General features: G+C 43.4%; 1 protein-coding gene across 1 annotated transcript in view; it reads right to left on the bottom strand.

Annotated features, from left to right (window-relative positions):
- Positions 1 to 8,599: 8,599 nt before the first annotated feature.
- Positions 8,600 to 14,540, bottom strand: part of TAF4 (TATA-box binding protein associated factor 4) — a 37,480-nt gene continuing 31,539 nt past the window's right edge. The window contains exons 15-17 of the mRNA XM_041478517.1: positions 13,687 to 13,743; positions 13,486 to 13,605; positions 8,600 to 10,123 (exon numbers count right to left, since the gene is read on the bottom strand). Coding sequence (XP_041334451.1) covers positions 9,956 to 10,123; positions 13,486 to 13,605; positions 13,687 to 13,743 — 345 coding nt within the window. The 3' untranslated portion in view covers positions 8,600 to 9,955. The remainder of the gene's footprint in view (positions 10,124 to 13,485; positions 13,606 to 13,686; positions 13,744 to 14,540) is intronic.

Raw genomic sequence — 14,540 nt, 5'->3', positions numbered from 1 at the left:
GCCTCCCACCCTTTATCCATTGGCTTTTCCAAGTGCCTTTGGGCTGTTGTGTTGGCATTTCTCCCCTGAAACACTGGATTTTGTAGCTACCCTGTCATCTGTGATGAGTGGGCTCTATTTGAAATCACTCTTTATGTTATTCAAAAAAAACCCATGCCACTTCCAAGAAAAACATAACAAAAATCCCACAAAAAGCCACCTCAGGAGCCCTGTGCCAGCTCCACACAGAGCAGCAGCAGATGCATTCATAGAATCATTCAGCTTGGAAAGTACCTCCAAGATCATCAAGTCCAACCAAACTCCACCTTGCCCACTAAACCACGCTGTCAAGTGCCACATTTACTCATTTTTCCAGCACCAGTGTTCCTGGCTTTTCTAAAGCTCTAGGCTTTTCTAGGCTCAAGCCTAACCCTAAGCCTTACCCTAACCCCAACTCTTTAAAATATAAAGGGGAAGGAGGGTGTTTTCTGCAAGCACAGCTTTCAAATCAGTATCAATTTAAGTAATTGAACAGGCAGCATTTATTTTTCCTCTCGTTTTTATTTTCCTACCAGCTTCCCTGTCAGTTTAACTCACAGGTAATGTGATTTTTTATCAGTGAGCTGGGGGCATGTCTGTGGGATGTCATGGGCTCTGCACCCCTAAAGATGCTTCAGGATCTTGGCACATCTGTCCAAGACCCAGGGGGTTGGTGCCATCCTGCCTGTCTTGGATGATGCCAGTCTGCCTGGGCTGCCTTCACCTGAACAACCTTCCCTTTCCCCAGAGCTGCAGCCAAACCTCCAGAGTTTCTGCTTGCAGCTTTTAAAGAGCTTTAGGATACATTAAACAGGATAAAAATTTTATAAGGGAAGCATTATATACACTTTTATGTGTATAACCCTCATGTTTCAGGGTAAAAAGCACCTTTTAACTGCCTGGGGTAAGGGGGAACTCCTCCACTGGGTGCATTAGAGCCTAATTGTTTGTTATGGACGTTACATGGTAAGTTTTTAATAAAACCTCCAGACTTTCCTGAAGACTCACACCCAAAAAAAAGGCTCATGGGATAGGAAAATTGGGCTTGGTGCAGGGCATGGTTTGCCATCAGCCACATCCTCCAGACTTTCCTGAAGGCTCACACCCAAAACAAGTCTCATGGGACAGGACACCTGGGCTTGGTGCAGGGCAGGGTTCACCATCAGCCACAGAAGATTGGAGGGAACTGCTTGCCCACAAGGGAAAGGGCCTGGGCACTGACACGGACTTGGAGGGATGGGGAGCTGAGGAGGGGCTCAGCACAGCCCACCCTGGCTCCCTGAGCAGCTGGGGTGCCCCACTCCCCACACACCCCTCCGCCAGCCCCGCTAGAGCACAGCGCCTTCCTCCCACCAGAAACAGCCAACAAACCTGTTTACACTGGAGTTGGGAACGGTGTCACATCCCCTAAGTGTCTTAAAGTAATACTTGATGATATTCTCCCCTTCAGTAAACATATTGATTAGATTACAAATAAGATTAGGAGTGAGCATGGCCCTGCGCGGAGCGCGAGGCAGCGCCGCGGTTTCCTCCTGCCAAGCAGGTTCGAGTTCATTTGTTACAGAAGCTCTTGATTATTGTGATTTAATGTGACTCTGCTCTTCCTCCCCCATGGGGACACCAAACAATTAGTGGCTGCATTTTGGGGTGATTATAATGTACCTTGGGGGTGTTCAGGAGGCAAAGAATTAAAGAGCGAAGGATTTAACGACCTAGAAAACAGTGATTCCCTGACACGGCGCTGCCCATGGGGTGGATTGACCTGGAATCCACGCAGCTGCCAGGGCTGGGACATGACAGCACTGCCAGCCAGGGCCAAGCCAGCCCCTGAGCCACAGGGTGACATTAGAGTGTGGCTTTGGGAGCATCTTGGGGGTTTACAGTGACTTAGGCACCCAGGGAGATGGGAAAAGGAGCAGACTCAGCCCTCTGAGTGCTGCCAGTAGGATGGATGGATGGATGGATGGATGGATGGATGGATGGATGGATGGATGGATGGAATGCAAGCAGGGTCACCCCACTGCTGTCCCCACAGCCCGGCCCTGCACCCATCTCTGCCCATCGCTGCATCCCTCACTGATGGATGAGGGGAGGGAAATCCCTGTGATGCACAGCTCAGCACGGATTAACTGGGATTTAGGGCCAGGTGCCACAGGGATCCTGGCTGGATCCAGGCAGCTGGGAAGCCCACACCAGCCTGCTCCTGCATGCAGCAGTCAGAATTAGGGTAAGGGCAGGAGGCAGCAGTGAAGGGGAAGAACCCCGACAGACCCCGCTCTGCAGCCCCGCAGTCCCAAAGCACATTCCTGGCATAGCTGGGATTTTTTACCTCCAGCGTGCACAGCTCTGGCTCAGTTTGCCTCCACCCTTTCTAAACACAATTCACGTGGACCCTCATCCATTTGCAACTTGTAGGAATTGCAGCGCTTGAAAGAAGGGAGGAGATTAAGAGGCAGTGGTTAAAATGTTGATTCTGTGTGTACTGTGCTTCTTGTCACCGATTTTCTTACATCTCGCCATCACCAGGAGTTTCCTTTGAACATCTCTGTCCTGTTTGTAAATGTTTCTAATCGACAGCTTCATTTTCCTCTGCACTTTTTCCCTCAGCTTGTACCTGCCTTTGCTCTTGGAGCTTACAAACATTTGCTCCACTCAGTGACTGTGCCTCCCAAAGACTTAAATAGTCTGGGGCAGCCATTCTGATCAAACTCTACTGAAGCACACATTCCTTTTCTTTATTTTTTTAAAATTGGAGTTCGGCGGAAGGGTGAGGGGGATGATATAGCATTATCCAAGCTACATCCCCTTTTATCCCCTCCCCACATTCTATTATTTAACAGTCAGCAAATTAATAATTAATACCTCGCATTAAGCAGAAAAAGCATTGCCCCCACCGCGGGCCGTGGTTTGGGCAGGGCTGTGTTTCCGAGCGGGGATGGAACGGGGATGGAGCCAGGATACTGCAGGGATGGAGCCGGGGTGGGATTGGAGCGGGGATAGAACGGGGATGGAACCGGAGCGGGGATGGAGCGGGAATGGAGCCGGAACGGGGATAGAACGGGGATAGGGCCGGAGCGGGGATGGAGCTGGATCCGGAGCGGGGATGGATCCGGAGCGCTCGGGCGCGGCGTAGCCGGGCTCAGAGCACCCTCTGCCGCCTGACCAGGCGATCCGGCCGTGCGGACTCCCAGCTTTTCCCTGCACAGGGAGAAAACGGATACGGCTCCTTCCTAATGAAATAACAGCGATTACAGAGCGTTTCCCGGCCGAGGGTTTCCGTGCCCTCCCTCGGCGGGAATTCAGCTGAGGCACGGAAGGGATGCAGTCGGTGTTAATCCCCTCTGACACGGGAAAACAAGGACCAGCTGCCTCCACGATTCTCACCTCTTTGTATTATTTTTCCCAGGAGTCATTATTGCCTTCTCCCTCGCCCCCCAGGGCAGGGAGAGGCCAGCACTGACCCCTTTCCTCGCCCCCGCCCGGCCCACACTGCCCCAGCTCTGCCACTGAACTCCCGCTGAGTGTTGAACTACTTTGCCAACACTTTGATTTCTTTTTTTTCCTCAACTTCTCACACTTCGTCACACCACTCTCTTTCCAAATCCAGACACAAAACAATCTACAGAGTGCTCGCTGGATATAAGGGCAAAAAACCCCAGGAGTTTTCCTTGAAAACTTTTCTTAGCATCCCCGTCCTCAGAAGGAGCATCCCTCTGTAGTTTCCATGTGCAGGATGAAACATCCCAGAGGCTCCTTGCTGGACAATTATTCCATTTTACACCTTTAAGCAGCTTTTAGTGACACTTACACTCCCCAGTTCTTCAAAATCAGCTTTTGTCAGGATCAGGGATACAGGAGAGCTGGTGGGTCACAGAGTCAGCCCCACCTGCATGTTTCAAAAACGTGCATCTTTCATCTATATAAAGCAGACTTTTATAAATATCTCTCAGTGTATGCATGTATTTATACACAAATATATATACAGACACACATATTTCATGTGCAGATATATATATATATCTGTCCATAAGTTAGGTGGGCTGGGAGCAGGGGCAGCCCACACCAGGAGCAGCCTGGGGGATCCCAAACATCCTGACCTTCCCTCCATGCTCACAAAGCAACTTCACAAACTCACAGAAGAATCCATCCAAACCTACAAACCCTGCAAGAGAGCACTTCCCATCTCAAGAATGTGATGTTGGCACTGGGGGGTTGAGCCCTCATCTTCTCCATGGCCACTGCTGACCACACTCCACCTTCCCTGCTCCCTGACTGCCTCTGTTGCCAAGGAGATGGGGATGCTCACACAGACCTGCTTTGTGTTGTGCAGGAATCAGATTTAGCTATTTTTAGGGTATTTATATTTTAAATTTATGGCCAGCACCAGGCATATTCCCATAGGATGAAAGTGCTCAGAGCTTCCATCTCACCACCCTGTGCTGCCTCTCACCTTGGCTGTCCATGTCTTTCATTTTCCCTTTCCCAGCTGTCAGTTCCTGCACCTTCACCCTGCCCACATGAGCTCCTGGGCATTTTTCCATCAGGGAACTGAGTTTTGGGGAGTTTTTCTGAGATCAAGCTGCAGGGACAGGAGGGACAGGCCTCCCCTGGGTTTGGGGAGGAGAGGGCTGGATGGGAATGGTGCCCATCTCCACTGGCACACTCAGCTCCACCAGCACAGCTGGTTTAGAGCTGTGCTCTAAATGGAGACCTTGAAATGTCTGTGTCCAGAAAAAGCAAACACAAAACATATTCCCACCACCTGAGTATGGGTAAGTAGGAAAAGCAGGAATTCACATCACACAAATAGAATTAAAAGGACAAACAAAAAACACTATAGGAAGGAAATCCACAATTTCAAATCACATACCACTGCTGTGCATCAGTGTGGAAAGTGAGAATATAATTTTTTAAAAGGAACTTAACTCTTATTTCTCAAATATAAATGATCAATCCCACCAATTCCACCTGAAGGTGAAGGGCCTTACCTATAACCTACCCAGATTTTACTCTTGTCCCTTTCAAAGTGGAGCAAAGGAGCTGAACAGTGACACACTCAACACGACACAAGGATTTTCATTTTCACTGAGAGAGGCTGTGCCTAAACATCAGCACGCTGCTCTCCTGGGAAATTAGATATATTGTTCTTCATATTCCAATCTGCCATAATTGGGCAACTCTCCAACGTGTTTGCTCGAAATTAGAGCACCAAATGTATCACAGCAAACTAGAAAGCACTCACAACTTTTTTTTTTTTTTTTTTTTTTTTTTGGCAACTTGATTTTGTTATTGGATTGAAAAAGTACATAAGTGCTCAAGTTAAACCATGCAGTACTTTTACAGAGCAGTAAAAGCCAGATTTGTTATGCATTTATGCAGCACTTTCACAGCAGTATGGTACCATATCACAGCCCAAACGCTGTGCGTGGTGTTTGTACAAGTCCTCTGTTGACTTCAGAACAGGGAAACTCCCAGGAGGAAACCAGACAGGGTGCAACCCAGCTGCTTCCAGAGAATAACAGTAAATAAGCTGAGCAGGAAAACAAAGGGAAGATAAACTGTTTCACAGGAAAGTTATTTCTGAAGGGGAAGAATAAAGATCAGGCAGTGGCTATGAGGCCTCCCCACAATGTGCCCAGAGCTCCCCTCACCTTCCCACCCCTGCAGCAGCACTGGGCAAGTTTCCCTCAGCTGACACAGGAGAACATGACTGAATTCCCAAAAGCAAGTTTTAAAAAATGTATTCCCTTTCTCTCACAGCTCTGTGGCATCTAATAACAACACACAAAATGAAGGAGCTCTGCCTTGCTCCCACTGGGCTCTGGCATAACCATTCCCAGGACTCTAATGAAGACAGGAGAGTGCAGGGTTTGGCCACAGCAGATTTGCAGGGAAGGGACAGATCTGGGCTATTAAAATGCAGCTTTAATACCTCTAGTTCTCTCCTGTGGGATATCCTAACTGGGGGAAGCTTTTGTGGTGGGCAAATAAAGTCAGGTCAGCCATGGCAGAGCAGCCCTGAAGGTGTTGCCCCTCCCTGTTCATCCCTCCAAAAACATCTCCCAAATTCATCAGCTGGCAACTTCCACAGACAGGGAAATGTCACCTGCTACAAAACGTCCCCAAATACTGAGGAGCAATCCTTGCCATGGGGACTGCTCGCAAGGCATTCTCAAAAATCTAAAGATTGGGATCAACCTAAACCTTTTCCTCCTGGCACTTTAGACCACATTTTAACACATCAGGTCCTTGCCTAAAGCCCTGCTGTGCAAAAATCCTGGCACAAGCACTGGAAGTCTTTGAAGAAGGGACCCTCCCACCTTGCACACAGAGCACAGGGCTCTGCACACTCACCTGAGCAGGTGGATCCACATTCCCACACTGCAGGGAAATGTCACTCCTGAAAGTGTCACCACCCCAGCCCAGCTGCCACCCTCCCTCACTTACCCCAGTGGTCAACACTCTTCTCTGCAGATGGACAAACAGCTGTAAACCTAAGAAAACTGTTAAAATTGTCATTGCAGTTCTTTTATTCATTTATTCTTAATTTAGACAATCTTAGAAATGTGGAGAAACTTCTTGGATCACAGGGAAACCTCCAATAAAACCTTAATTACTGTGAAATTGGTGTTATTTATCATGCATGCATCTCTCACTATATATTAAAAAAGGTTTTCTGAAAACATATCTATTTAATTATAAACCTGTGAAATAAGAATGGGCTGAATTCAGAGTGCCTTATTCTATCCTACTTGTTCTGATCAATTTTTTCTGTAGGGAAAAGAATGATACCAACAGCTCAGCAACATGAGAGATATGCACTACCCAATCAAAGGTGTTTTAAAAAATACAAAGACATCAAGACTTCTGTAACACAGGACAGAGAGCCCACCACAAGCCACAGGCTTCCAAGAGAGAAGGAAGCTGTCCCTGACACTGGGCTGAAAGAGTGTGCTATAATAAAGGTGCAATAAACCCTCACTGACACACACAGAACATCCCAGCTGTGGCAAACTGCAGTTTTGGGGGTGCTTACAACAAAGGTGCCTCAGTCTTGGTAGACAGACCCAAGGAAAGGGCAGTGAACTCTCTTCCCCAGTCTCTGGTGGAGCAGCACAAGTTTTGGGGCCAGGAAAGAATCACAATTTCTCTCTCTACAGGTCACTAACACACAAGAGGCGTGCTGTTGTACACAGGTATTGCCCTGTAAATGCCACCCCTCCTCAGCTGTGACTTCGAAATGTCAAATTTCTGAGCAGCTTTAAGAACAGTTACTGGTTTTATCATAAAAAAACCCAAACCAACAACAAATGAACAAAAGTCTTCAACTGCTGTGCCATGACAACTCCTCAGTGCCAGTGTACTGACAATAATGTGCCAATTCCCCAGTCCAAAACTCCATTAATTTGAACTTCTGGAGGGAAATGGATGCTACCAGCCTTTCTGACTAACAACAGGAACATTTACCTTTTAGCTGAGAAAAAATTATACGGAGTGAAGGGCCACCTGTGCACTTAAAACCAATGTTATTTAAAACAGAACCAAGAGCTCTCCTCTTACAGAACCTCCCTTGGCCTCTCTAGAATATTTCTAAGCTACCGAGCAGGGAGAGCAAAGAACAGCACACCAGGTAATAACTTTAATTTTTCAGTTTCTTCCCCACTTACCTGCCACAGCTCTGCAGACACTGTGCCCAGTCAGTGCCTGGCCAGTGGTGATTAACAACTACAACCAGCTCCTGCTACAATTCACAGGATGCTCTGCCAGTGTTTTGGCCAAAAGTCAAAGGTGTTTCTTCCCACTTAATACCATGACACAGTTTTTAAAGGCTGTTTGGAGTTTACAAACAATGAGAGTCTCGGGGTCAGTGTCACACACTGTAGGTGAGCACATCTCTTTAGGAGCTGATCCTCTTCTTCAGACACTCATCTCCCATGGGCCTGCTCACAGCAGGGCTTGGGGCAGCAGCCTGTGGACAGATTTGTCTGTATGCAAGGAATAACCATCAAATTAATCTATTAGCAGGATTAGGCCCTCAAAATTATTAGGTTAATTGGTCCATGAGAGGAGGAATTTTAAAAAATACAACCCAAAAGCTGAATATTCAGTACCGAACATCAGAAATGCTTCTCAGATTTTCATGATGATAATTAGAAATGTCCCTGATTTCACAATTGTGCTCCAAATTGTGTTTTATGTCCTACCTTCTTCTGCAAACCACTTTAGCTGTGTCTGAGGGAGCAGGCTGCCCTCAAGGAGAGGCTGTTTTATTAAACCTTCACTAGACAAACACAATATTTCAGATGTTTCAGACATCTTTCTCTGCTTAAAAACCAACCAAACCAAACCCACTGCCCACTGGTGCTACTTCAAGACCCCTAAGACAACAACCAAATGCCAAGATTCATGAAATCACATCCTCCAAAATACTGATAAAACAAAACAGTATAAAAACATCCCAAAGTGCATCTTTAGCAAACAGTATCCCCTCAAGTAGACTCATCTTTTACTGCACCAAGAAAAATAAATGCAAGTGGAGAAAAGATTTAGAGAGAAAAATACATTAGCAAATACAGATAAATTTGTTTTTAATAAAGGAGTTAATTTTCTTTCAATCCTATATAAAACAATAGCAATTAAAAACTTCATTTTTGAAAGTAAAATATTTACATATGAACAAGTAACTGTGCAAAATTTACATGAAAAAAAATGGAAAGACAGGATTTCCTAAGAGACAAAATAAAAGGGGTGTAACAGTTGTCAGCTGTTGATAAAAATACTGATCAGCATTCAGTTTACACGCAAGAGAGTTAAATTCTACCATGAGAGTTCACACAAAGAAAGCCAAAGTATTTACAGTCATAAAAGTACTATCAATAGACAATTTAATACAATAACCTCTGAAAATATAAAGAACCAATTAGTATATTTGTAATAAAAAAATAGGTACAAAGAAGGGACTTTGCTCTGGACATCTTTAAAGTAGGCCCACAGCTTGCATACAGTCTTTTAGCAAAATAATTATAGTTTACATAGCCATTTTTATGTTATGTGCCAAAAATTATGTACAATTACTGACAAAATACACCAACCATTTTTCAACACTTGATTCACACTGAGAAAGTCTTTCGATGATTCCTCTCAACTTTTGATTTTATTTAATCTAAGCTTTCACTTTAGCTAAAAAACACAGTGCAAGTAAAATATATTTATGCTGAAAAGGTTTCTCTTTTTTTCCTTTTTTTCCTTTTTTAACTTTACAGCTTTACAAACTATAGCAAATAAAATGCATTTTTACAGATGCTGCTAGAACATTCAGAAGTAACCCTCCTTTATGGGATTTCAGGGCCTCTAATAAGCAATAATGTGATTAAAATTGAGGTTATGTTTAAAATTAACTGTATATCCCTCTAGATTTTGAGCATTTGGGGGAAAAGATAAATATTCTTAAAAAATCAGTTTGCTTTGCTAACTGACTGTTTAAAAAAAAAAACAGCTAAATGAAATGAGGTCATCTGCTGTAGACATATGCCTATGTAATGGATTTAGTTGAATAAAACTGAACTAAAATGAACAATTAATGTTGAAACTGCTACAGGGCCGACAAAGGGTAGCTAGTTATTTGCTAAACGATTCCATCAGTCTTTATATATGGCTTGTTTGGCAAGAAGGCCACTCAATCAAGAGATGAGTTAAAATTTAATTGTCCTTTTATAGTATCCACAGGCCTTGTAAGTATCCTCACTGTTACAGAAATGTATTTCTCTTATACTGAAGAGTTTATTTATAAACAGGAATATAAAACTGTTCCATGTAAAGAGGTGGTTGTTTTTTAAACAATATCCCATTCGCTTGTTACAAAAAGGCGTAATTTGCAAATATATTAAAAAATGTCCTCAGGCGTCTCTCCGTCAAAAATACCTTGATCTTTTCCATTTTACTTAAGGAATGCTTTGTATAGCAATAGTGAATGGCTTGTCTCTCGCTCATTTTCTAAACAAAATATGAGGTCCCTGAGGTTCACCCGCGTTATCCTTTGTCGCGTAAACTGTCTGGTTGTTCCAACTCCAGAGCTGCCTGGGACTGCTGCACTCGAACCAGATCCCTGGAAAGCACAAGAACAGGTCAATCAGTCCATGCCTGAAAGCACTCCAAAACTTTTCAGAGAAAATGTGTGACCTAAAAACTCTACATAGTCAGACAGCCGTATGCTACCAGATTGGAGATTTCCTTTGTAATTCTGATTTATTAACAGTTGAACAAGGTTTCAGTGACATTCAATACAGACAAAAAAAGCCCAAAGCACTGCTTGTGTTTTTAGGAAGGTGCTAAGGATACTCAATCCCAACAACCAAACCAAACAGAAAGGAAGGATTCTTCACAGTTCCAGCATACAGATGCCAAGGGCAGCCCTGGAGCTGTGGATGACCTGGGGAGCAGTCCTGTTCCCAGGACTGAGGCCTTGCATCCATGATCTCCACGGCAGGATGCTCTCCTTCTGATGACAACAGCTGTAACCAAGCTCAGGACTAAATTCAGGAGAAGCTTTCCTATACTCAGTGACATATTCTCTAACGACCTCTGAATGCCTCTCCATCTCTCAGCATCACTCACCCCTCTGGTACATACTGGGAGTTTCCCGGAGTGGTAGGACAAACAGACAGCATGTTATATATCAACCACTGAAGAAGAAGAAGAAGGAGCAAAAAGCAGAAGGGAACAAACGAGCGGCACGAAGGGCGGGGAAGGAGCGGGCCGGGAGCAGCTGCAGCTCCGCGCAGTGCCGGCAGAGGGCGCGCGCGGAGCGGAATGCAGGCTGCGCCCGCAGCTTCCAGCCGGGAATCCCTGCGCGCTGATGGGATTCACCTAAAGAACGGATCCTTCTGGCAACGGGCTCCATTTCTGAGGCTCAGCTACGCATTCATTTTTCCCTCCAATTTAATTTACCGTAATAATGTTATCTTTTAATTTTTTTAATGAAACTTTTATACTTCACGACACCAAACGCACCCCAGTAGCGAATAAAGATCTGCCACTGTCTGGGTTTGGAGAATTTTCAAAAATTTTTCTTAATAAAAACACCCCAGACTTGAAAAAACCTCAAATTTAGAGTGGTGCATGAGCTATGTGAATAAGCTGCTGAGGCTCCCACTAACAGGTGTGAAAGTAATGTATTTAATCAATGAACATTATCGATGATCAAACAACCTAAACCTGCACTGGAAATGTTCATTCTGGGTTAGCAGAACTCTGTTCAGTGCAGGCAAACTTGCTTCACCACAGTGCTAACAGGAAATCCAGATTTTTGATTCTCAAGCATTCTGGTGACCCAGCAAACACCAAATCACTAAAATCCTGTTGTTAGGGCTGCTCAAAGTCTGGATCTTCAAGAGCAATTTTAAGGCACTTGCATAATTTGGCCATCTAATTTTCACCAACTTCAGTGGAAATAAGAAGATGCAGTAAAGTACTGGATGCTGACTAAATTTTCTCACATACGTATGATTGCTAGAGAACAGAAAGAATGGCTGGAAGGGGTTTTATTCTTGGTTTTTAAATATTCTTTAGTGAAAGCTCAAGCCTGAGCTTTATTATCTATATCATAATACTTGAAATGCAAAGGTAAAATTTCAGGAGTCTTTAAAGACCCAGAATTATGTATGGAATAAGTTAAAAAGCTTTTTGGTAACTTTCAGTAAAATCACATGGACATAAAACTCTCAAACTGACAGCAACCTGTTTTGTTGAATTTGGAAACAAAACAGTGCAATTACTACTTAGAAGTGATTTTACATGTAATTAAGAGTCAGCATTTGTAGACATCAAAAGCTTCCATTTACAAAACTGTGTCTAAGTAACAACAAACCTTATTTTCCACACTTCTTGTAATATGCCTTAACCACAAACTGCATACAAATGGTGACAAGTGGAGCCCAATTTAAAAATGTCAAGTGACACAGCAGCAAAAGCACAGCTGTGAGTATCAGATCAAAGGCAGCTGCTCCTTAATTAAGCAGACAAAAAGATTGGATTTCCAGGGAACCTGTAGTTAATTGGTTAACCAGTGATTAATCCAAGATAACGAAATTAGTCAGATTTAGATGAAATACAAACAAGTGTTCACAGGAGATGCAAAATACATCCCATAACCTAAGTGACATTAACAGACCATTAAGGTGGCACAGCTGAGCATGCAGGAGTAAGCAATAATACCAACATTAACTCTGCATGAGGTACTTCAGCATATTCCTCTGAGACAACTTCATTTGTGTACACATCTATCTTTGCAAAGTGCCCCATTCTGTAATTTTCATAATTTTAAACTACATCTATAAACCTTTAATAGAGTCATTTGTCAGCTTATATAAAGCAAGTCTTATTCTCAGTAGCAGACATCTTAGTAAATTTCAAAACTTAAAATTACTTTAAAAGAAGCTCAAGAGGCTTGATTTTTTTATAAACAAAAATAACATTTACTAGTATTCAGATTTTTCTCTACCATTTTATATCAAGCACATGTAAATTATTGCTTCCAGCAATTCAGTATAAAACCAGGTGAACTCTTTTGAGGTTTTTCTACAGTATAAATGCTTTAGCACTGGAAATTCAGAATGCTCAAGGAGTAATAAACAGGACTATTAAACTATTACTATTCTGTCACTTGCTATCAGACACAAAACCCCACAGGGGAAAATTCTCAAATTATGAAGAGAGCTTTTGGTCCAACAAATGACAATTTTCAAGAATATTTTGTTCTTTTTAAAACATTAGAGAAATCCATTATTGAATGTCTCATGCAGAAAGCAATTTTATACCATTTCTTGTTTATTAACTTGTTTAGAAATACAGCAGATAATCATGTACCAGAATGTAAATTAAATGAATCAGACACTGAGCATTCCAATACCTAATCTGCAGAGAATTTTTTAAAAGGCAGATTCAACAGTAGACTGTACAGAGGATGTGCAAGAACATCCTGATCAGATGGAACTGGTCAAACTGATCTGCTGTGGAGACACTAAAACTAAGGCAAATCAACTGCTGAAGAGAAAAATTAGGCAAGCTCCTGTAACTTGAAACTCCTGCTGTCAAATTTAGCAGTGACTGAATTCTACCACCCCACTATCTCAGCATTACTCTGCACTTCAAGTTGGATTGGTTATGACCACAAAAATCTCCTTCCAAAAGTATGGAGGTCCAAAAAGTTGAGACTTGTTAGATCAGAGATGGTTTTTCTAAGATCCCTCCAGTTCCATCAATCAGGGAATGACCACTCAGATTCTATTCCCTATTCTATTTTAGCACCTACAGGTGCTAAAAATTGATCCTGCCTTGGAGTGAGCAAATCTGAACACAAAACACTTCTGCTGCTCAGGGAGCTTCCACAAACTGGGAAAAAAAGCTCTGAACAGAAAGGTTTGCACAGAGGCTGAGGCAGCAAAACCAAAGGTGACAATTATACTGTACCTCTGTCCCTGATCCAGATCCTGGTGAATCTACTTTCCTTTTCTTCCTGGGACCGATGGCAGCTAACGCAGTCAGGTTGGCATCCCTCTGTCTCATTTGTGCTAGCTCTTGCTGCTGCATCTGTGTGTGCCAGAACAAGGATGGGTCATGATTTCTCTTTCAACTTCCAAAATAAAAGTTTAAGTTGTGCTCAGCACTCACCTCCTTGGCCTTCTGTTTCAACCTAAGCTGTTCTGGATCTTCTTGTCGAGATCGAGACTGTGTTGATAAAGGATGAGCAGGAGGTGGTTGGAGGAAAAGAAAGAAAAATGAACTCGGTTACAAAAGCAGTTAAAGATTATATATGAAAGCTTTTCTTAAATTTCAGCAGGAAGTGGGGAATACCTATCACTCCCACAGAAGGCAACAGTGGTAAACAACTTTCAGAAATTAAAAGTTTGCCTTTTCTTAAAGTTTCTATTTTTGAAAAAGGCATCCCATTTTTCTGCTTTGTTAAAGATAGCCAAGGAGTAGCCAAGCAATTATGTCTTAAATGCAACCACTACAAGACACAAATTACAAGACACAAATTACACAGATCTGTGAACTGAATTACACACTTTGCATATCAACAAAGGAATCAGACCTGTACTTTTTGGAACAATTCCTCCCCTTGCTGGGTAACCAAGCACTTACTCAGAGCTGATCTTTCTGCTACACCTACACACACAGGTCAGGCTGCAGGCTGAACAAAGTGCACCTGAGTGACCCAAGACCATTCACATCAGCAATTGCCCATTTCACTGGGCACCTGCATTCCTTGTGTGTGTCATACTCTTAGAATAATGAAATAATTTAGATTAGAAAAGACCTTTAAGAACATCAAGTCCAGCTGCTTCCCCAGCATTGCCAAGCCCGCCACTAAACATGCCCCCAAGTGCCACATCTACACAATACTTCCCAGGATGGTGACTCAACCACTGCCCTGGGCAGCCTGCTGCAGGGCTTGACAACCCTTTCAGTGATGAAATTGCTCTCAATATTCAATCTAAACCTCCCCTGACGCAACTGGAGGC

The sequence above is a fragment of the Pyrgilauda ruficollis genome, unplaced genomic scaffold (genome assembly GCF_017590135.1).
Source record: "Pyrgilauda ruficollis isolate IOZ18807 unplaced genomic scaffold, ASM1759013v1 scaffold45, whole genome shotgun sequence".
Lineage (NCBI taxonomy): Eukaryota > Metazoa > Chordata > Aves > Passeriformes > Passeridae > Pyrgilauda > Pyrgilauda ruficollis.
Note: the sequence above shows the minus strand (reverse complement) of the source record. Positions and strands in the feature narration are given on the sequence as shown.